The sequence below is a fragment of the Solea senegalensis genome, linkage group LG20 (genome assembly GCF_019176455.1).
Source record: "Solea senegalensis isolate Sse05_10M linkage group LG20, IFAPA_SoseM_1, whole genome shotgun sequence".
NCBI lineage: Eukaryota > Metazoa > Chordata > Actinopteri > Pleuronectiformes > Soleidae > Solea > Solea senegalensis.
In genome coordinates this window covers 3,816,664-3,839,026 of record NC_058039.1, presented here as the reverse complement: position 1 = coordinate 3,839,026, position 22,363 = coordinate 3,816,664, and the positions used below count along the sequence as shown (strand labels likewise).

Sequence of the window (22,363 nt, the reverse complement as noted above, 5' to 3'; positions counted from 1 at the left end):
TCTCGCGGTTTAGAATGAACTTTCCCTCAAGAACATTTTTGTCTTTTTATTTAGAGAAAGTGTGTCCTCTAATGGCGCTTTTCCACTACACAGTTCCGGCATGGCTCGACTCGGCGCGTTAGTGATAGAACCTTTTTTTAATACCTGCTCTGGTGAGGTTCCAAGCAACTGAGCTGATACTATACGTGACATCAGCAGACTGCCGGCCACTGATTGGTCAGAGAGTGTCGTCACTGGAAGAATCATGAGTGCGACGTCCGACTCAAGAATCAAACCGAACAAAGGCGAACTGTGGATCGGTTAAAAAGACTTAAAAATCCTTAAATCTCCAACATTTAGCAAGGAAATGTCTAAAATCTTAATATTTTACAGAAGAGTCTGGTGTATTTAGCGGTCACAAGCCGCCGGTCATGAGCCAAATTACAACTCCTTCCGCCGTATTTCAGGGTTAGGGTCATGCAGGAAGTACTGACTGATTCTGTGAACTGATCTTTTTAATTCACTTCAGTTACACTGAAAACAAATGCTTTACTAGTCAGTAGTTTGTGTTTTTCTTGTGTAAAACAAAGTCCGTTTCGTGCTGATGATGATGACTCCACCCACGTCGTGGAGGTACTACAGTAATGGAAAACCATACCAAACCATGTAGGGTCGAGCCGTGCTGGAACTGTATGGTGGAAAAGCACCACTGAAGTGTTTTCATGTGGTCTGTGTATGAAGAGGACTTCTCTTTGCTTGTCTCACAGCTGCATGGATCCACACTGGGAAACGTTAGCATCACAGCCGGCATCGCCAGACGGCAGCCCATGCTGGATGCTGCCACTGACAAGTCCATGTGGTTAACCAGGTAAGTGCTTGTTGTTAGTACTAGCTTAGACATTGATTACCACTGCTGACCAACTGTTCCTGTACAACAAGACTGAGAAACAGTTTCTTCCTCAGAGCTATCTTTAGTAAATAGTATTTTCAATTAAATTATTTAAGTCTTATTTACTATTTATGTACAACCGTGTGCGTTGCAATGACAATAACAATCTTTTCTGAGTATTAACCTTCACCACTGTGTCAGTTCTTCAGCAGGCGAGCAGACGAGTGCGACAGGCTCCCACAAGGACAACTAAGATGTGTACAGTGAGGAGAGCTTCTAATATTTATTGTTTTAAAGACTCTGTGTTATTGGTGTGCCTCATTTTGACCGTCATAAACAAAAAGGATTGAACATGATTTGTAATTGATTGTGTTCATGCTTCACTTCATGAGCAACTACTAATAATGTGAAGCAATTAATCAAGCTGATTTCTAAGGATATTGACATCCGGTTTTCACATACACTATGTCACATATATACAGTATAATGTGACGTCATGGACGTACAGTTGCATGTTGCACGAAACACAGTCGTCTTCAACCTCGGAGAAGAAAAGGTTGGAAAATCAAGTTTTTCTTAGAGGTATTTGCTGCGAGACTTTACTTGAATATATTACATTATTTAGAACAAATAAAATAGTTGCAGGTTTACGTTATAATGGTTAACCTTGCATGACAGAGGAGTGGTTGCGATGTGACGTCTCGCAGCTGCGACGTCTGCATGGTTGCGCTCTCAACTAGGTTGATGCTCCTGCCTGTCAGGTAGTGTTCTGCAAACGATATCAGTGGACGTCAGCGAACCACTCAGTTCTAACTGCACAAGTCAGTATACGTACATACCTTCAAAGTCAAAACACCACAGCGACAGTAGAGCCATCCTGCTGATCTTTGTGTGGCACCGTCTGTGTTCTCCACTGCTCCTTAAGAGACATTTCTTCTCAGTCTTCAGCAATTTTCTGTGCAGATACCCAAATCAGTGACTAAGCAACATTTTAAAATAACTACAACTGAGTTAGTAGTGCAAGAAACAGTTATACAAACAATTAGTGTGCTATGGTTCATTCCTTCTGACCTCCAATGAGCGCCTCACTTCCCATGGGGCCAATCACGATGATGGTCTTCTCATCCATCCTGACAATCTGTCAACATTTTACAGTATGAATGAGTTCATCCAAAAGCAGTCTTAAAATAAAATAAATGTTCAAAATAAGTTGCTAGAATTAAGTCGCACCACTAAAATCCAGTGAGCTCCAACAATAATAACCATGTTATTAATGCAAACAAGATACTGAAGGCTACACCAAACAAAATGAACAAAATGTTACCATGCATGATCTCAGAATGCAGTCAGCTAGGATTGGCTCCAGCAGCCCCGTGACCCTCAAGTGGAGGATAAAGTGGTAGAAAATGAATGAGTGAAACAAATCAGGTCTTCTTTTTATGGAAATATGGAAACTTAATTTTAAACAGAATCATTAAATCAGACAGGTGTAGGATGTATGAGAATAATGTGCTACGTATTATTTTGCTATAGGACTTACGGGAGTTAGTTACTTAGAGATAGGGTGAGGAGCTCGGACATCTGGGAGAGGCTCAGAGTAGAGCCGCTGCTCCTGCACGTCGAGAGGAGCCAGCTGAGGTGGACGCCTCCCTGGGGAGGTGTTTCAGGCACGTCCTTCTCGGAGGAGACCCCAGGGCCGACCCAGGACACGCTGGAGGGATTCTATCTCTCAGCTGGCCTGGGAACGCCTTGGAATCACCCCAGAGGAGCTGGTAGAAGTGGGTTTCCTTGCTAAGGCTGCTGCCTCCACCCAGATAAGTGGAAGACAACAGAATGGAAGGACACATTTTGTATTGTTTTCTGCGAATTGTGTGTGTGTGTGTGGGCAGATGTTAAGTGTTCAGTCAGACTCTGGAGAAAATGAAGACAGGAGCAATTCACCATGAATACACTTTTATTGCTTTGCACCAGTCAGTCATGGTTTAAGCTAACAACAGAACACGGTGTGCTTCAACAAAATGCATTTTCACTTGGTGACGATGGAGGCGAAAACTCCTCCCGGTGACGTTGATATTGTTGATCCATCGATATAACACTGTATAATCATAACAATATCATCATGAAATGAAATGACGCACTTGGTGAGTGGATGGTGACTTTATAGAGCTATAGTCATGTATGAGTGAATTACAAGAGATGTTCCTTCATGTCAGTTTTTTTTTTTTGACAACAATTTCTTGACTGATTATTAAAAAAAATATGACTAGAGCTTTCATGTTGTGAGCAAACAGAGCTGTGGCTGCAGAACACTGACTGTACACACAAACAGTAGTTTAAGGTTACATTTGCAAATAACAACACAAGTTACATCACACAGATGTGTGTGGGGCTAACACTGACAGACAAGCCTCCACAAAATGAGCCACTGTTCACTCCTTTAAAGTGACACTGGGTCTGTCTTTGGCGTCTGTGTGTGTGTGTGTGTGTGTGTATATAGGTCTGTTCTGGACACTTAAGATTAGATTTGCACATCAACATAGTTCAACAAGGCACATAAGCTATTGTTCGTTATCGTCACTGTAGCTACACACCGCACAGAGCCGATGACACGGACACACAAAATCCATTTCACTAATTATTCTCTGCCTGAAAATGAGCTAGGGTTGGTGATTCCATACGTGGCACAGCATGGAATACGTATTGCTAAAAACAGGACTGCACTTCATAGCAAAATAAGGACAACTTTATAGAATAGAATATCTCCTTTACATTTACTGTAGACTTGCATAAAATAATTTGCAACGCTAGACATACACCAACTGATCTTTACAGCACACACACACACGTCATTACTAACATTAATACAGACAGTATAAAAAAGAGGTGCAACTAAATAGGTTCACTCAATACTCAGCTTGTTTCTTCCACCTGCACCCTTCTATATGTAAAGATTTACAGCATTTATTAAAATAGTAGTGGTACCAGCGATGAGAGGAAAACAGTGGGCAGCTAATTATCGCTGCCTTGTGACATTAATATCGAGTGACTACAGTCAGAAACCCTTCACGATTCCTGAGTGGCTAAACTGAAATTTGAACAACAGCTCTGTAGATACTGTGGGAGACGTAAACCTCTTTTTTTTTTTGTTTTTAACACACCTTTTCATGTAAGAAACTATACTGGCAAAGTGCTTACTGTACAGTACAGACTTTATATGGCCTCAGAAGTAGGTTTTCTATAGTGTTCCAAATACATTACACACATAACGTATTTATGATGACAGCACACGGAATATGAATATGAACACTGGTTTAAAGTAAAAAAAGAACAAAAAAAAATGACCAGTTTTTGAGCAGCAATAACAGTGTTCCCCTGGAGGAAAGAGCAAATGTTCAGCAGAAGTGGAAGCAGTCACACATTCAATTTGTGTTGGACCTTTAGCTTCAACGGCGACATGAATTAGATGTGGCTTCAATAAGATTATGTTACGGCATTTATTTCAATTCTCTTTCATGTCTTTTCTTTTTTCATGTATTCATAATGGAGTTGGTCCACTGTGTTAGGTCTCAAAGGAGTGAAGGTCTGGACTCTGCGGTGACAACATCCACATTTGGGGTACATCACTTTTGCTGAATGTCAACCTGACCAACTGAAGCAAACCCCAGATCACAACACTGCCCCCTAAAGGTTTGTATTGCAGGTGCTAATCTAAATATTACAGCATGTGACGTTTGGTTTTTGCTGGACAGCCCAAAAAAAAGCTATGTACTTTGTGTGTTAGTGACAGATACATTTTATTTAAAATATAAATCCTCTGTTTCACGGTACCTGAAATGTACCTGAATGATATTTAACATGTGAGTTTAGAAGCAGATGAAATGTCTTAAGCTCAAGGTGTATGAGCTGTTGGACCAAAACACATGCAGTACAGCAGCGAACAGCTAAAATGAAGACGGAACACGAAATTTAAAACATAAAAACGGGTTCAAATTTAAACCAAACCAACACAATCCAAATAAATATGCACCAGTGAGGCCCCTTCCTTTGGCATCCATGGTTTAAATGGGGGGGGGTTAGAAATGAGAGAGTGTCTGTGGGCAGTAACAGCAGACTTCCTTGGTTCTGCTGAGATGTGTGCTCTGCAGTGCATCATAGCAGCTATCTGTACATGTGCTGCACACTTTCAAGACTTGAGTGGAGTCAGACTCACGGCCCTGGGGAAAGCTCACCTGCTGTCCTGAAGGTTGGAGCTCTGAGGGCAACTTTGTACTGCTCCAGTTCTGCGCTGTGTTTCCCACTAAGGTGGTGACCATCAGCTGGTTTAAAGTATTGTGTGGGAAAGGAAGTGAGAAGGGAAGGAGGGCCTCTCTTCATCACAGGAAGGTCTCAGCGTTGGAACCTCCTCCGGGCGCGTCCGGGCCGACGTCCACTCTAACACAGGCCACCTTCTCCTGGCTGTCGCACAGAAAATCAAAGTAGAGAGACGAGATGAATGGTTCTGACGGTGTAAACGGAGCAGAACAACCAGAAGGTTGTGAGTTGTGAGCTCTGCTAATCTACATGCTGATGTGTCTCTGGGCAAGTGAAAGCAGCATCACACCTCTCAGTGTGCAGCCTACCAGAAATTATTATTATTATTATTATTATTATTATTATTATTATCATTATTAGGAGTAGCATTAAAAAAAACGTCAAAATAATTTATACTGAGACTGAAAAACAGCCCAGAATAAATACATACAGTATGTCTGTATACATTTAGACTGTGTGCTCAACAAGCAGGATTATATTCTTTATGGACTCATTTATTTAACCGATTAATTAAATGTAAATAGTCTGTATTTATATAGCAGTTTTCTATACTTGATGACCACTCAAAGCTGCTTTATAATACTGTTTATGCCATTCACCCATTTACTCCAAGCTAAGTTCAGTAGGGGCGGACAAAAATACCATCTCGATATTTTTATTTTTATTTTGACAACATCAATATTTAGCCGATATCCTTTAAAAATGTGATATTAATTGCCTTCGTTATAACTCATTGATTGTTGCTTACAGATTATATCAATGGACACATTGGTCACCAATGTTCAGTCAAATAGAAAATAATAATATTACTATATACTGTATAGACCTATTAGGACTGTTAGTTTTTCCAAAAATTAAGGTCAAAATAATTTATATCGACTCGTAATTTGTTCAGTTAAATCGACCCGGGTGGGGAAAGCGCTTGTGAGTCTACTAGTGGTCATGTGACACTCGAATCATGCAAATTGGCGTTTGCAAAGTCATTTACATACGCGACGATGTCAATTTACACAAATGAAGATACTATTGCAAACGATATACAGCATATCGCTCACGTCTAATGTGCAGCACTTGTTTTATTTTTTTAAATCACACATCTTACATCACACGTCCATTCCACAGCCGAAAAGACTTGCCCAAGGACACAGAGACATGTAGACTGGTGGAGTTGGGAACCAAACCCACAACATTCGGCAACACCGTTGCCCATTTTCATGCCGTTTGAATAATGATCTGCTTCAAACTACTGCAACGTCACACATGATTTCTTTCATTACTATACTGCCATCTACCTGCCGCAGCATATCTACTACAACCCACTGCACTTCAGGGTAAAATCCACTGCCGTCCTTCAACAATCGTTATTGATATAAATCCGAATCCAAACTACGTGACAAAATACAATCACTCACCACAAAAAAACGTTTTATGCACATTAGTAGTTAATTGGGAATTTCGTTATTTCAAAACAAACACTATCACAGAATAACCTTAAGAAAAGAACACAACTGTAAGCTGAGGATTGACAGTTGTAGCCATGCACTAACTGTCTTTAGTGAGCAGGGTTAGATCACAGCCCATCAAACACAACCCTGCTACCTCTTCATCCATTGGGAGGCTGTGGGTCACTAGTCCTATTGTGTATCTGTTCAAGATGGACATCATTACACACACCACCAGGATGCATCTTAAAACATATTCATAATTCATCGAGTCCGTCTGTTCATTCTGGACTGGTTTTTCTGCATCGCATCAGCCATTAAGACAGAGATTAGGGAGGAAGTAAAACCAGGGAGCCATTTAAACTGAGTGTAGCTCATAAAGCAATAATGTACAGTGCACTCAGAGGCGATTGCTCCAAGAGCAAGGGAAGCTGTGCTTCCTCTAAAACGTCATAAAATAAATGGTCAAATATGGACTGTTGTATTTACATTTTATTGCTAAACGTTCGCTAGAACGCATTCAACTACATGAATAGTTGATTCAGAATCTGCCGTTTATCACGGACGCAGCGCGGTGCATTACAACTAGTGGAAGCTCAGCTTTAATGGATCTCTACGAGACAACACACAACAGGTTTTTCTCCACTGTGGTGAGTGAGCGAGGGGAGTCAGAGGAGAGCTGATGCATGATGATTGGAGGAGACACTTTATGATTCACAGCGTTGGAGAAACACACAAGAGACCAGAGACCCTTGTTTTGGTTTAGGAATAAATTACTGCGTCTGAAATGAGCTCCCCCTGTTTCAAAGACCAGCAACTACCATTGATGCACTCAATCCTGAAACAAAATCTTGCTTTCAGAGTGCGGTTCATGGGGTTGACCACTCACCTCCCTGAGAGCGTTTTCACTGGGATGTTAAGTCTGTTCGAGTCTTCAAAGCTGACCTTCCGATCCATATCCTCCTCTTCCTCCAATCTGGACTCTTCCTCCTGGGTGGAAGCAGCAGAGGTAGCATAAATTAAAAAAACAGGTGTTACAGCAGCTTTGAGGCTGTTTTTTGGTTAGATATTAGGATATTAACCTGTTTTTTGTTCACACATCTTTCTGACCATCAATGTGTAACTTAAAAAAGGGACACAGCAGTAGTTTTGAGTATCTTGCACACATTATGCATGAACAAATCCGGGCAAGAGCCTTATTCTGTAAGCCTGGACCGGCATTTAACTACAAACAAATGTTACATTCACACCTTTGTTAAATCAATTCACAAAATGCTGATTAAGGCTATCAGCGCCACAAGACTGTGGATACTGATACTGTGTTTCTCTGTGTTTTCGTGTTAGTGGCGACATTCCTGTGATGCACACAGTTTCACTGACTGAGGGAAGGTAAAGTCAGTAAAGTGAGAGGGCTGCAAACCGTTGGAATATCAACCTTGAGTGGTCCTTTCTGAAAGCTCTGCATGTTCACCTGAGGAGTAGGCAAAATCTAATGTCACTGCTTACCCCCTTGGCTGAAAAGACAAACGGAAAGTTTCCTTCTTCTCTTCATCGTCATGACTTGTGCAGACAGCCTCTACCTCTGTGTGTGTGTGTGTGGCTCCAACAGGAGAAGACATGTCTTCCTGATAGCAGCGTCTCTGTCACTCACTCCAGAAGCTCAATTCATGTCTGTTTTTACTTCCAGCAGCTTCAGAGCTTCTAATTCACTGCTCTGCTCACTACGTACGCCCCTCATTGTTTGCGTGTGTGGTGCTAGAAGTGCTTTGGTGACAAAGTCTGAATTAATTCAGTTTAGATTTAAACAAAAAGGAAACACTCGTGTTTGTCGCAGTGGGCAGGGGACCACAAAATGTGTTGTTTTTTTTACCAGCGTCTCACGCGCTTTCTTTTTCTTGTCATCCTCTTTCTTCTTCTTGCTTTCTGGCATTAGGTCGTCAAGCCAGCTCAGCTCTCTCTCGGTGAAGAATAAGTCCAGGAGCTTTCGGATAAAGACCAGTGCCAGAACCTGGAGACGGACAAGGGAAATATTTTATAAGACAAAAGTAGCCAAGTATTTGAAATCAGTCAATAGTCAATGATAGAAAATCTTAGCCAATATCGTTTACTCTGTAAAATTGTTCTGGTAATGCAAATGCATATCACACAAAAAGTGAGTGGGTGAAATTGTATCTGCTTCTGTGTCTCTTTGTCGCTACAGTGAAGTGGAGGAATTGAGTCACTGAGGTCTTTACCATCATGGGAAACACGACAGCTGCTGCGGAGGCCTTGATGACCCAGAGCAGCACCAGACAGGTGAGCTGCACCAGGGTGAAGATGTGAACCTTCCACAGCGGCACGTAGCGAAGATAGATCAGATCAGGCTGGTGCTTTGCAGGCATGCCAAACAGTTTGATTCTGTCAAAGAACTACAGAGGAAACAAGGAGATAGACTCAGTGAGGGAGATAAGAAAGGCTGAAAGGAGACTGGAAAAATGAATACATTATTCAGAGCCGGGAACGGCTGCTGAATTACCATCAAAAGGTACTGACTTAAAAGGGGCCAAACTTATTCTTTACTAACAGCTCATGACTGCTCATCTGTTCAGAGCTGGAGGTCGTACTGTCTGCAAAGACCTGCAGAACAGATAGAGTCTTACTTGAATTCCTTTTAGGGAGGAGACACCCATGTAGAGAAAGACTCCATACAACACTGGCATAGGAATGAACTGCAAAGAGCAGAAGTAACATGGAATTACAACAGTTTAAAATGAAAGATTCACACACACCAGTATGAAAAAGAGAATAAGAACATGGCAGCCAAGAACATTTCCACATATTAAATATAATTATACATTAGATATTTGTTCCGGTGATCACACAATCTCACCTTCAGCACTGAAGTCATGAAAACCGAACAACCCATGAGGACAAAGATCATGAATCCAGTGACCCGCTGCTCTCGGATGCCCAGAAACTTGGGCTGCTCTCCAGGAGCGGAGCAGCCCGACTCCACTTTCAGGCTGTTAACGTGAGAGATGGAGAGGACGGTTGCAGCCACAAACCACGGTAGGCCCATAATGGAACACACACCCAACATCACTGCCACTACCAGCAAGTCAAGGTGATAGCCACAGCCTTTCTGTAGGACACACAAGAAACCAAGAGCCTTTTTAGAGCTGTAGACGCTGCCGCGATGAGTCATGTTCGTCCCTGTGGAGTAAAAGCACTTCAAAGTCAAATAGTAAAACGCAAGACAAGAGCAATTTAAATGGCTTATGAATACTTGGGGATTTTAAGGTGGACTAAATTTACCTTTGAAGGAGCAGCAATACAGATTTTTGCAATATTTAAAGTAGGTCAAATGCAAAAGCAGCAATACATTCAACAGCAGATTCAATTCTTCATGGGCTAATTGATATTTAACTATTTTGATAATCGATTAATCAGTTTGAGTGTTTTTAAAGAATCAAAAACCAGCTTGATTTATTCGGTGAGGCCTCTATTTTTAAAAACAAACTTGCATAAAGTTGTATTGCCTTGTATGAAAAGTGCTGTGTAAAAAGGTTTGATTGACTGATCGATGGACGGACAACAGCTACAGTTTGCACTACTGGAGAGGCATTAGCATTAGCTATGACGCATGGGGGAATGTTATGTAACCAACAGTATTCATCACCACAAGTAAATCTCCATAGCTAAGTCTGACCGTGAGTTTGTGCTCCTTGCGATTTATGATGACTGCAGTGATCTGCTGGTCCATAAAGATGAGGATGGTGCAGAGCAGGGCAGGAAGTGCTGCAACCAGCAGTGTCCACCAGGGGTTTTCTCCTAATGGGCCTATAAGCCAGCCTCGGTTCTTTGAAGTGGGCTGCAGGCAAAAATCAGACATGTGCTACGTTTAGTACATGTACCACATGAGATGCAAGTATTTATAGGATGAAGTCCCTACCTCAAAACGATCAGGAACATTCAGTTTAGGAGACGGGATGCCCATTAGATAGTCCACCAATACCATGATCATGATGGTTATAAATACAGCAAAGTCGCTGATCGTGGAACGTACCTACAAACAAAGGCATAAATGAGCATGCGTGATCACTTTAAACTGCTGTTCAGCTTCAAATTATATCCTATCCTAATAATTACAAGTGTGTCAACAGTAGCAGCATAATAGTTCAGACAATGGCAACACCTGCCTACACAGAACACCAAGTGATAACAGAGTAGCTGGTACTGTGTGGGAGGATGAAACAAGATCTTTTTTTTCTGTATGTGAGACTCTCCAACACTAATGATGGACACAATGTACACATTTACACAACGTGAGAGGATTTTATGTAGACCGATACAAATGTACAAGCACAGAAATGTAAGGGAAAGTCTCACATTAAGTCATAAAATGACCATAATTGGTCATCAGAGATTAAGGAAAATTGAAATACTGGCTTCACTGATAACAAAATTTTTCATTTATTTTCATGTATTGGTCTGTTATGTCACCCACACAATAATGCAATAAATCTCTACACAGCAGCTGCAGCTATGAGTCAAAAGTGATGCACAGCACCAACCCTAAAAAAACCTCACTGCGCCTCTCAAAAACGTCTCTACTAGAGGAGAAGAATAACTACTACAGACTGTTGAAAGCAGAGAGGAAAGTGGAGCTGGTGTGAATGATTTCTTCTAACACTCTCTCTTTGACTGTGGATATTTACTGTACAACTTTTTTAAATTATACCTGTTGCTATTTTACGCATCGCACCACAAAAGCACAAGAATCTCACCCTGGTGGGAAAATATCTCTCGGTCTTGAATTGTTTAAGGAAGGAAGACAAGAAGAAGGTGGTGAAGAAAAGGATTATAGACCAAAAGAGAACATCTGGGATGTAGGGCCCATGGTGACCACAGGCTGGACCCACAAACTCCCCATGAAGAATTTTACACGTCTACAGAAAAAGAGAAAACATCAAATGAGTATTAAGGTTGTTCATGGCAGCTTATTGATGGTGAATGGCAGCGTTAGAAGTGCTGTAATGTTCATGTGCTTTACTAAATCTGTGTGACACTGATCCTCATATAGATCTTTTACATGTGACCGTGAGTAGGTTACTGTGTGCTCGCCTCACCGAAACACTGAGGCTGCTCCACGGGATAGAATCTTCGCTGTATCCCGTCTCGTTCCACTTCTGCTTCAGTAGATCTGAGGCATTTGTTGGTGGAGAGCACTCACACCTAAGACCAGAGGATAAATGCTTAGAATATCCAATCCACTTTATTTATAAAGCAACAACGGTTGACCAAAGTGCTGGATGTACACTCGCAAAAAACGTAAACAAATATAAGTCAAGACATAAAACAGTGCCTGATGTCTAATTAGGCAGGGCATTCCACAATTTGGGGCCTCAACCGTGAAAACCCAATCCCCTCTGAGCTTCAGTCTCACTTTCTGAACCACCACGAGCAGCTGATCTGTTCATCTTAGAGACCGTGAAGGAACATGGGGACCAAGACCACCAAGACATTTTGTCAACAAAAAAAAGAAGAGGATATTAAATTCAATTATGTAACACACTGGGTGCCAGTGGAGGGAGGCCAGAAATGTGCTCACACCTGTGTGTCCTTGTTAAAAGGCGAGCAGCGGCATTGTGGACATGCTGAAGGCGAGAAAGGGAGGCCTGGCTAACCCCAACCTAAAGGGCATTACAATAGTTCAGGCAGGTTGTAAGTCTTGTCTTGACAGTAGAGACTTTATCTTAGCCATTTGCCTTTTTAGGACTGAGCTAATAACCAGATTCTATTTTTAATCCTGAGATTGGTAACAGTAGATATCACAAAAGGAGCCAAGGAGCCAAGGTCAGTGGGTGGGTCAGGAGACTTGGACACTTAAGTTTTTTATAATTGAAACACAAGAAGTTTAACACCATCCATCCATTATCTACCGCTTATCCTTCACAGGGGTGCTGTGCCAATCTCAGCTGGTGTAGGGCGATAGGCGGGGTTACACCCTGGACAGTTCGCCAGTCCATCGCAGGGCGCCTTAATGTCATCAAGTGATTGGACAGTGTGTGAATCATTTTGCATAGTGGAGAGGTGGAGAAGCTAAACCAGTCCAAGACTGCATCTTTAATGTCCATACAGCGGTTGAGACGAGAAATTGGATTGCTAAGGTAACCCAGTTACCACAATCAGTAGCTAAAAATATAATTATTAAAAACTCATAGAAATGCAGACTCTATGTGCTATGTAGGGTCTTATACCCGAAACACCTCAGGAATCCCATTCCTGTACCCGGATCCAAGGAGAAAAAAAAGCAAAACATTTTTAATGCTCATTTGAAAGTTGTCTAATGAGGCTGATTGCATCAGCTGATTCTAAATGTATAATTTTGAAAAGGAGGAGTCATCTTCAGTTCAGCTCTGTGGAACAGCACAAGTCGTACGGATGTCAGGAACAAGATGAATGTGTTTAGATGAGAATGAGATGCTATTCGTGTTGCCTTTACTTATCATAACATCCCGACCTCAAGTGTGTTATAAAAGTGTCAGTTGAAGAGATTATAATGGATTTAATGCATTACTACGTCATATCACAGCAATATACTGCATTTCCAGAATTAAACTATACAGTAGATGAAATGATGTGTTCTCTTGGTTTTCTTTTCGGGGGAAAGAAAGTGACTTAGTTAACTGAAAATGTATGTATATGTATAAATACAAGAAGTTGCCTTTCTCTGCTACCGATATCTCAGTACTCACGAATAGAGGGTAAGATTGTCCAAGTCGTTGTGCATGTTGACAGGGTAGTATTCTCCCAGATGGAACAGCTTCTCCAGAGCCTCGTAGATGAAGATGATGCAGATGAGGGCGGCGAAGGCCTCCTCTGTGAATCTGGTGATGTAGCAGACTAGGGAGCTAGCATCTGTAGCCACTAGGATGAGACACATGAAGGCCGTCCACAGACCAATGCTGGTTCGCAGCGGCAGGTAGGACAGGTGGTAGTCTCTAGGGAAAAGAAAGACAAAGGTGACATGGAGGAAAATGGCTGCCCATATTATGCACTTTGGTCACTAAGATTATTAAAATTCTTGACTATTTTTTTAGACTAATATTTTGCTTGGACATACTTGCAGAACTTGAAGAGGATCTTCTCAAACACTAAAACAGGCCCTGTGCTGCCAAGAATTGTGAGGGGCTGGCCTGCGAAGAGGGAATATGCCACCCCTGTCATCGATGCCCCAAACAGAGACTCTATGGCACTCTGCAGACACAGAGGAGAGGGAGGGCATAAAGGAATGAGAAAAAGAGGATGAGGGAAAAGAAACCACACAACGGAGAACACAGAGGGAAGGGCTGAAGGAGAAAAGAGAGAGCGATGAGGAAAAGACCCCCCAACCAGAACACGGAGCTAAAATGAAACAGACACAGGGCCGCGTCTGAGAAGCTGGATAAACTGTTTGAATGTTTCCACTCTGCTGACTTGTCCAAAGCCATATCTCTGTGAAGCCCGAGCCTGCCCAGTTTACTCAGACACATCACACACACCAGCACACAGACAACAGAGCACGGCTTAGTAAGGACAGTAATAAAAAGAGAGGGATACCATATAGAATAGCCCGCAGTGTGATAATGGATTAGTGCATGGATAAATCATCATCACATTCTTTTTGGGCCAGTGAATGAAAACCTCACAGTGAAATTCAAATGATTAGAATGCTGAATTGGGGAAAAGATTACAGTGAATTTGTCTGTCACAATAAATAACAAAAAAAAGATGTAACAAATGTTTATTCTATGTAAACAGTAGTGATGTCAATAACTAGGGTGTCCACCATGCAAATTTAATGATCAAATCTGCATTTTACTCTGTCCCACATGTGCATGTAAGCGTGGATAAATGTTCAATATGCGACTTACTATGTTGCCTTTTGTTGCCTCCCCAAGCAGACCACCGAATGTGATGACAGGCGACATGCAGGCGCAGTAGAGGAAAAGGATGGAAGCTAGACACTGCAGGCTGAACGAGTCCCTGATGTCGCTCCAGTAAAACGGCACCTTCCGCTTGATATCTAAGATCAAACCTCCAAATATCCTGAGGAGTAGGAGGTAGATTTCAATGTTTCGTGTTCAGAGTAGGAGAGCACAGTAATACTGCAAAATAAGAGTGGTATGGTAACTCAACAAAAATATCATTTAAAATAAAATACTGTGAATCTATTAGAAGTGATATCTGAAACGTAGGACCACGCAAATTCTTATACTTAAGAGTTAATTCTTGTTGCTCTCCTTGCTTGTTCATACGATTTTTCTGCTGTGAGGTCTTCTTTCATTTTCTTTGACCTGACACCTTTGAAAAAACTCCATTCTCTGCCTCCACAACCTCTAATGTCTTTTTCTCTTTATTAAGCCCCAGCTCTGATAGCTTTCATTACATAAGCATCTCATTCCTCCTCAGACTCCCTCATAGACGTTGTGAAAAAGAGCGTGAATATGTAAATAATACAGCACCTCCCGGCTGACGTGTTTGAGCAGAGTGTGTGTGTCTGGCTGATGTTTCAAATAAACACATTGTCCTCACTGTGTGGCCAAGGCTCTAGAGACCCAGTGTGAGTGATGCATAAATGTCAGCATCTGAGCCCCACTGAGTACAAGCGAGCTCAATCTGCACAAACACAGAAATATTTAGCCAAGAATATTCAACATTTCAAATTTGATTGATTGAACTATGCGTCAGCAATTTTATAAACAACCCAAACATTCTTTAAAAACACATTCATAATGTTGTGTGAATTATTTCATCATCATTCTCATTATAGTAACCCAATAAAAGTATGACTAAAGATGATAAAATGAGGTCTTTAGTCTCTTTAATTACCTTTTTCCAGCAGCTCTTGTAAACATTAGGCATAATGAACATGACAGATTAAACAAACTCACTTGTGACTAATGAACTTCCACTAGGAAACACTTTAATTACTATTCAATAGTTCCTTGTCAACATGAGTGATCTAAATTAGGAGAGTAAGTAAAGGTCCACTTGCTTTAGAAGTGAAGATTTTGAATTGTTGTTGTAACTCACCTTCCTGTCCTCTGCAGTTCAGGTCCTGCATGATGGTCCTCCTCCTTTTCCTGCTGTCCAGCTGGAGACGCAGTCCCGTTGGGCTTTGGTGGTCTCTTCCTCTTCATCTGTACATATAAGTGCATTTTAGTATAATGTAGTCATGATGCAGTATGTACACAATGACAAAAATTGATTGAGACAATGATAGCTTCGAGATTACTGGTTCCGGGACCAAACCTCGTCATTATACTGGTTATTGGTTAATAGCAGCTTGAAAAGACCAATAACAACCAAGCACATTCTACACATTTCTTTTATGTGGCAAATTAAGTGACATTCATATGTCAAAAGAACATAAGATAGATTTAAGGTCCAGTGTGTTAGAATCAGTGACATCTAATGGTGAGATAGTCAACTGCAACAAATGCAGGACTTTCTTTCCGAAGCACATCAGGGAACAACAGTGGCCTTCACGGACCGGAAACAATGTCAGTCTTCGTTTGTTCAGAACACATTAAATGTTACACACTGGACCTTTAAATTTAAAATAAAATCTACAAGCATTTTATGCACACAATCTCTGAAGAAGAACAAAATCACTACCTGAGATGGGACATTTTTGGGGGGCTCAATGCGAATTGTTGGATCCCATTCTCCAGGGGGCAGGACAGTCACTTGGTCAAGGAACTCATCTATCCCTGAGAGGAGATCCGTTCGGTCTTTGGCTTTGTATGCCACATCGTGGAAAATCTACAAAATGTGTATTATTAATTCAATGCCTCTATTAAAATAAAAAACCTTTTTCTTGGATAAAACACGACTCATTTGATGCTCTCACCTCATCCGTCATAAGTGTGGCCATTGACCTGCCAATTTCATGATACTGTGGACCCTTGCCATGAGGACCCAAGAGCAGGAAAAGAAACCTTTAAACAAGACACATGCTCATTATGTATTGTGTTTACCTAAAACAAAGCTGGGTTTTTTTTTCCTGGCACTGACAAGCTAGCCTGTCTTTGGTGGCACATTGCAGAACTGTCGCAAGGAATTTTACAAATGTGTCTGCTTTAAATGCCAAAGCGTAAAGACATCTTTATTGTATCATTCAATTCCGAATGAATGTACCTCGTAGGAACAGGCACCTCTGTGAGGCCTGTGATAAGGACTGCAGGGGACAGTCGTACAAAGGCAATTATGGGCTTCTCCAGGAAGTCCACTTCTCCCACCAGTACGTTGGACGCTTCAGCACCAGGAGGGATCTTTTTCATGAAATTCATGTCCACCTGAACCCAAAGAAGTGATGAAATTGAGGAACATGGTGACAAACACGAATCGTGAATCAAAGCACAAACATAGACAAACATGTGGGCAGTTAGGAGGGGAAATTCAGACTAGTAACAGAGATGGAGACGTGGGAATGTAAGCGATGGCAGCAGCAGGTTTTCAGGAAACCATGATAACAAATGAGATAAGGGAGGTTAGTAGGTCTATGAAGAACTGCAAAGCACTGAGCAAAGAGTGTCCATTGTAGCCATTTTCCTTGCATATCGTTCTAAAACATATGTAAAATGCTGATTACAGATCTGAGCTATTTCATTACATTTTCCCTGATAATAAAATAATGGGCCTTCAACCCTCTCTTGTATTGTCTGACTCATACGAATACTGCACAGATGGTTTTGTAATGACAGCGACTTATGGCAGCCTGCCATTTTATTTAACAGATTAGGATCAGCAAAATGGTAGGATGGATGGCAGCCATGAGAGGGAGGTATTTACAAAGCTAAACAATGTTACATAACTACATGAAGCTATGACTTTTGAGGATCATTTTTTAAATCCGTTACAAGAAAGGCTGAGCCCAAAAGAAAAAATGGCTGATGGTGGCTATGTGGTGGTGGCTTGCATAAAAGGTGCTTTTCAACACAGGCCAGTGTGAAAGTCCAAAAATTGAAGAAAAACATAGATGGACTTGGTCATGTGCCCCTCCACCATGGACTGGACTGTTTCTGTGCTCAGTACTGCGATGAGGTTACCTTGCTGAAGTCGACACTGCTGCCTTCTCTACTGACCCCTACTTTGGATGGCCTCCTCTCCATCGCCTTATTGCCGTCCAGGTTGGTTGGGACAGAGTGCGGAGACACCAGTGATCCTGGGGGGAACATGGGGAGAGAGACACAGCAGTGTTTGACAGTGTCTACAGGATGTGGGAGGTGAGAGGTGAAGAAAAACCTGTGTAGTTCAGCACAAAATGCATTATAAAATGTGATGTGTTATTCGGGTGCTGCAGTGTAAAAGTGGGATTGGGCAATAATGTAATTGCTTTGACTGTTTAACGTAAGATTTGTAAAATGTTTGGTCAGTGCCTGAGTTGAAAAGAGTGTGTTTATAAATGTTATACCTGTCCCTTTTCACTTATACTGATTTGTTCAGGTGGTCTTTTTAATCGACCTTGGATTTTCAGCCAATTCCTCCATGTCTCAGGTCAGTGTATACAATATTTCATCAAATTTTAGTCTGGTACTGGTAAACTGCACTCTAGGTCTGGACCAACCACTACTAACTGAAACAAAGATTACAGACAGACATTGAGACCCACTGTATACAGTAGCTAACAGAGACACAAAACAGAGGTGATCAAACTAATCATTTAAAACAGGTTTGACATAATAAACAGTTTACATTTTTTATCTGCCTGCAATTTCACTCATTTCTTACAACACAGCTTTTAAAGGCTACATGTGGTGATTATGTAAATAGCTCCAAAACGTCTCTCCGGAGAACATGATATACTGGAATTAACAGTGATTTTGCTCACTGATCTCAAGACTGTTGAGTCGGTCCTGCTTAGTTTAAATTCATGTTGGCTTTGAGCTAAAAGTGAGAGCTTATGTTTGACATGTCTGACAATTCACCACACTCAGACTTCAGCAGAAGTGTTGAATTTATGGCATTTGCCGACATACGTCATCGCTGCTTATGTGATTTGAGCCATACCAGACACAGGAAACGCTAGCACTTGAGGTGACATGAGAGCAGGAGGTGAAATGAGGGAGTAATGTACTGGATCAAAGAATAGCTTAGGAAAACTATTCTGTGAAATTCTGAAGGCATACTTCAAGAGTTTAATTACGACCCATCTAACCATTTCATCGTTAAGCAAACAAACTATGCCACAATCCCATCTACATATAATCAGCCATACCCTTGAACTGTAACCTGGAGTAGCCCCTGTGGATTCTGGGTAGTTGTGATTGCTGAACAGGAGCATGATTGCTCACATACCCGACAAAGCCTCTTGGAATAAGGGAAGGATTATTCAGGTTGTGTCCACAAACAAACTTCATTCAAAAAGGCTAAGCCCTGGAATGCACCATCATCCTGACCCATTGAACACTAGCGCTACAGTGCTCGACCATAAACCAAACAACTGTAAATGTAAAATGGCAGTTTTTATGACTCTTATGTGGAGCCTGCAGCACTGGAGCAATTGTAATAAAAGTAAAGAGTATTCATTTATGCTGTGTATTCCGGTTTTGCAGCTGCATGGTTGTTATGTATTGAAATTGGTGCTCTACAGTTTCTTAACTACAAATAAGTATACCAAAGATAGGAAAAAAAAGGGCTGGAAAAACATCTACAATATGTCACTGCATTACTGTTTGAAACCTGTGAAACAACTATGACTAGCAGCCAGACAAATTCCTCCAACAGAGGACCTTATACCGTCAAATACCATGTCTGTTTAATAAACGGTTAGCTATTTTAGCTCAATATTATACAAGAGTTGTTTTTACAACCTACCACTGCATATTATTAAGAGCGTAATGACAAAGGCTTGAAACCTCCCTCCGAAAAACCCACACACAGATGCCAAGATGTTCGGCTCTTGAGAAATACTGCGTATTTTCCGAGACGGGTTACAATTACAGAAGCTTGTCAGCTGTAATAAGACCACCCCAACCTTTCAGATTCAACTCCTGCCAAGCGATCACGGTTTCTAATGACCTATACTTTGAAAGGGAGCCATTCCCAGAGTGAAACAAACAAGCAAACACGGTCTAATAATAAACTAACCAGGCTTGGTTTGCTTAGAACAAAGTCACTTTAGTTGCCAGTGTGATGGTACATAAAGTACTAACACATCCGCTATGGTCTCAGTATTATATTTAGTTGTGATGCTGACACACAGTTCCTTCTCTACTCTCGTAATCAGGTAAAGGTGTTTATTCAATAGAATAGATAATAGAAAAAAAAGGCATGGGTGCCTGAAGATAATAATGTTACACCTACATCATACATTTAACCAAAAGCATGATCATTTAAACAGATAGGATTATCTGAGCTTGTATGGGACAGTTAAGTGTCAAACGCACAAACCCAATCCATTATCAATAATTTATTGTAAATATTAGGTGAGTTTACAATCCCTCAAAAGGGCCCTAATGCACTCAGGCTGCCCTGAACATAATGGGAGTGCTGTGAGTGAACAGCAGACTGACTAAAAATAAACAGCAGCTAGCAGTCCAAATTAACGACACGAGAAAAGAATGTCAGCAAGTAAAACAAGTGCAGTGCTGGGTTTTCTAGAAAAAAAAAGGGGATTCCTGCAGTATTTTAATGATAAAATTGCACTGACTCTAGACTGTGTTTGCCAAAGGTGTATTCTGGAGGTACCATCTCCCATTCACTTAATAGCTAAATTAACCAGCACCTTGGATCCTACTATTACTACTACAATAGTGGATTTGCCAGACAGAGATAGAACTTGTCTGCATAAAACACCAATAAGCTGCCACAATTTGTCAAAAAAGCACTACTTAAATACTGCGAACGAGTGTTACTATTGCAAATGTGCTACGTTGTACTATCCTGATACCATGTCAGTTGATAAATAGTTGTTCTACTGCCTCAAATAACAACACACCAGTAATCCACCCGACCATGTCTCATGGAAGCTCAGATAACACTAGTGAATTTCCTGTGCCAACCACGTTGGTGCTGGACACTCATTAAAAAAAACAATACTTTACATTACTCTACATTTCACTAGAAAAGAAATCCAACTGTGTTGCAAATAGCATTTTCCTGATGAGTATATTCCTCTGTACAACTCAACCAAAATGAATATACCATATTCATTTTAATTATAGTATTATTGTTATTTTTATGTACATAAATATGCTGAGCAACTCTATTATACATTTGTTTTATAGCTATATATGCCTCAGACTAATCAGATCAGTACCAAATGTCAATTTTAACAGGTCTTACTGTACATGTAAGGACATGTCAGAGAAGCTAAACATAGGAATAAAACATCCCAGAAAAACATGATGATATATGAGAGGGGAAAAAAGGACAGACAGATCAAAACATTTTGAAGGGAGCCATGCAATAAAAAAGGTGTAAATTGGCTCAGGGACCAGCAAGACATTGATGCTTTGGGATGTCTTGAGAATATTAGGGATATTGAGATGTTTGAATGGAAAACTGGGCAATAAAGAGTTTAGGGCAGCAAGATCATTAGTAGAAAACACAGAAACAGAGGAAGGAACAGAAGCAAGAATCATGAGGCAGAGAAGAGTGGTGTCAACAACTGTGGATAAATGCAGTTGGAAGGAACCCTGTTGTGGGTTATTAATGAGATGGCCACATGATTGGAGCTTTGGAAGTTTAACGTGAAGCAGAGCTTTCATGCCAGTGCTAGTTTTCTCTGTTCAAGCCGTGACTCACACTGGCAGGCTACACAGATATTTGCCTTCTAAGGGCAGCAGCTCGAGGCCCTGGGATGCCGGGGATGCTGGCCGGCCGAGCTGTGGCGATGCTGCCTCATCTTCTGTGGAGTTTTGTGGGTCATCATCCTCGGGAGGCGATACCACCACCTCTGGGATGCCTTGGTGGCTGAGGCCGGAGCTTGGTGCGCTTTGGGAGGAACGTCGGAAGAAAGTGGGGGTATTTTGTGGGGTGGTGAGGGGCGAGTGGCCTGGGTTGAGCCCAGAGTTGGAGGAAGAAGAGGGTAGGAGTTGGTTGAGCAGGACGGAGACTCTGGACTCTCGCCTTTGGGACAGGTTGGAGAGAGAGGAAGATGCCCCTTGCTTGTGGAGAGAGAGACGTGAAGAGGATAGGCCCTCTCCTAACAGAGGAGACAATGGCAAAAAAGGAGGAGAACGGGAGGGGGGAGAGAGAACAGGGGGAAAGGAGGAAAAGGATAAGGGATGGAGCAGAGAGAAAAAAAAACATATGAAGAAGGAGCCACATCACAACGATGGTATCTGGAGGAGACACGGCCAAGAAGGTGTGGCAGCAAGAGTGCGGCAGAGGTGCTGTTAGGGAGCTTGGTGCTTGCAGAAACGTGGGTGAAAAGCATGGTAGGGGGCACTAAGAATGATTCCGTGAGGCATGTGGGAGGTTACGCAAGGGTCAAACAACTCTTCTTATTCAACTCCAAACAAACCAATCACACAGCGTGACTGAACTGAGCCAACGGGTCAAACTTCAGATAGTCTTGCATGCAGGAGAAAATGAGTTAGCGTGATGTCAGTGCACTACAAGCAAACATGTGTGCTCTACTAGAGATAACTCACAGAACCATACTCAATCAGCACTGGACACACAACTTTCACACTACAACTAATACCATCAGCGGCTAATAAATCTGACCTTTCATGGTAGCATTTCAGGTTTGATGACATGACAGTGC

The 22,363-nt window shown here is 41.6% G+C and overlaps 1 protein-coding gene and 1 long non-coding RNA gene across 8 annotated transcripts in view; both read right to left on the bottom strand.

The window, feature by feature from the left end:
- Window positions 1-633: 633 nt before the first annotated feature.
- On the bottom strand, window positions 634-2,364 carry LOC122786745. The gene is made up of 4 exons (XR_006362481.1): window positions 2,193-2,364; window positions 1,940-2,006; window positions 1,708-1,823; window positions 634-1,637 (listed from the first exon to the last, which is right to left on the bottom strand). It is a non-coding gene; the product is annotated as an uncharacterized LOC122786745 (long non-coding RNA).
- Window positions 2,365-3,589: 1,225 nt separating this feature from the next.
- Window positions 3,590-22,363, bottom strand: part of LOC122786950 (sodium bicarbonate cotransporter 3-like) — a 34,722-nt gene continuing 15,948 nt past the window's right edge. For 3 of the 7 annotated variants that reach the window (XM_044053511.1, XM_044053515.1, XM_044053512.1), the window contains exons 7-25: window positions 21,422-21,796; window positions 17,697-17,812; window positions 16,786-16,943; window positions 16,499-16,586; window positions 16,264-16,410; window positions 15,679-15,785; window positions 14,517-14,691; window positions 13,727-13,860; window positions 13,359-13,604; window positions 11,730-11,835; window positions 11,388-11,549; window positions 10,553-10,666; window positions 10,310-10,471; window positions 9,491-9,742; window positions 9,261-9,329; window positions 8,856-9,029; window positions 8,492-8,629; window positions 7,511-7,611; window positions 3,590-5,323 (exon numbers count right to left, since the gene is read on the bottom strand). In XM_044053511.1, the coding sequence (XP_043909446.1) occupies window positions 5,242-5,323; window positions 7,511-7,611; window positions 8,492-8,629; window positions 8,856-9,029; window positions 9,261-9,329; window positions 9,491-9,742; window positions 10,310-10,471; window positions 10,553-10,666; window positions 11,388-11,549; window positions 11,730-11,835; window positions 13,359-13,604; window positions 13,727-13,860; window positions 14,517-14,691; window positions 15,679-15,785; window positions 16,264-16,410; window positions 16,499-16,586; window positions 16,786-16,943; window positions 17,697-17,812; window positions 21,422-21,796 (2,906 nt within the window). In that variant the 3' untranslated portion in view covers window positions 3,590-5,241. Of the gene's footprint in view, window positions 5,324-6,778; window positions 6,825-7,510; window positions 7,612-8,491; window positions 8,630-8,855; window positions 9,030-9,260; window positions 9,330-9,490; window positions 9,743-10,309; window positions 10,472-10,552; window positions 10,667-11,387; window positions 11,550-11,729; window positions 11,836-13,358; window positions 13,605-13,726; window positions 13,861-14,516; window positions 14,692-15,678; window positions 15,786-16,263; window positions 16,411-16,498; window positions 16,587-16,785; window positions 16,944-17,696; window positions 17,813-21,421; window positions 21,797-22,363 lie in introns of all 7 variants that reach the window. The other 4 variants (XM_044053513.1, XM_044053517.1, XM_044053514.1 and 1 more) reach the window with 4 other exon arrangements.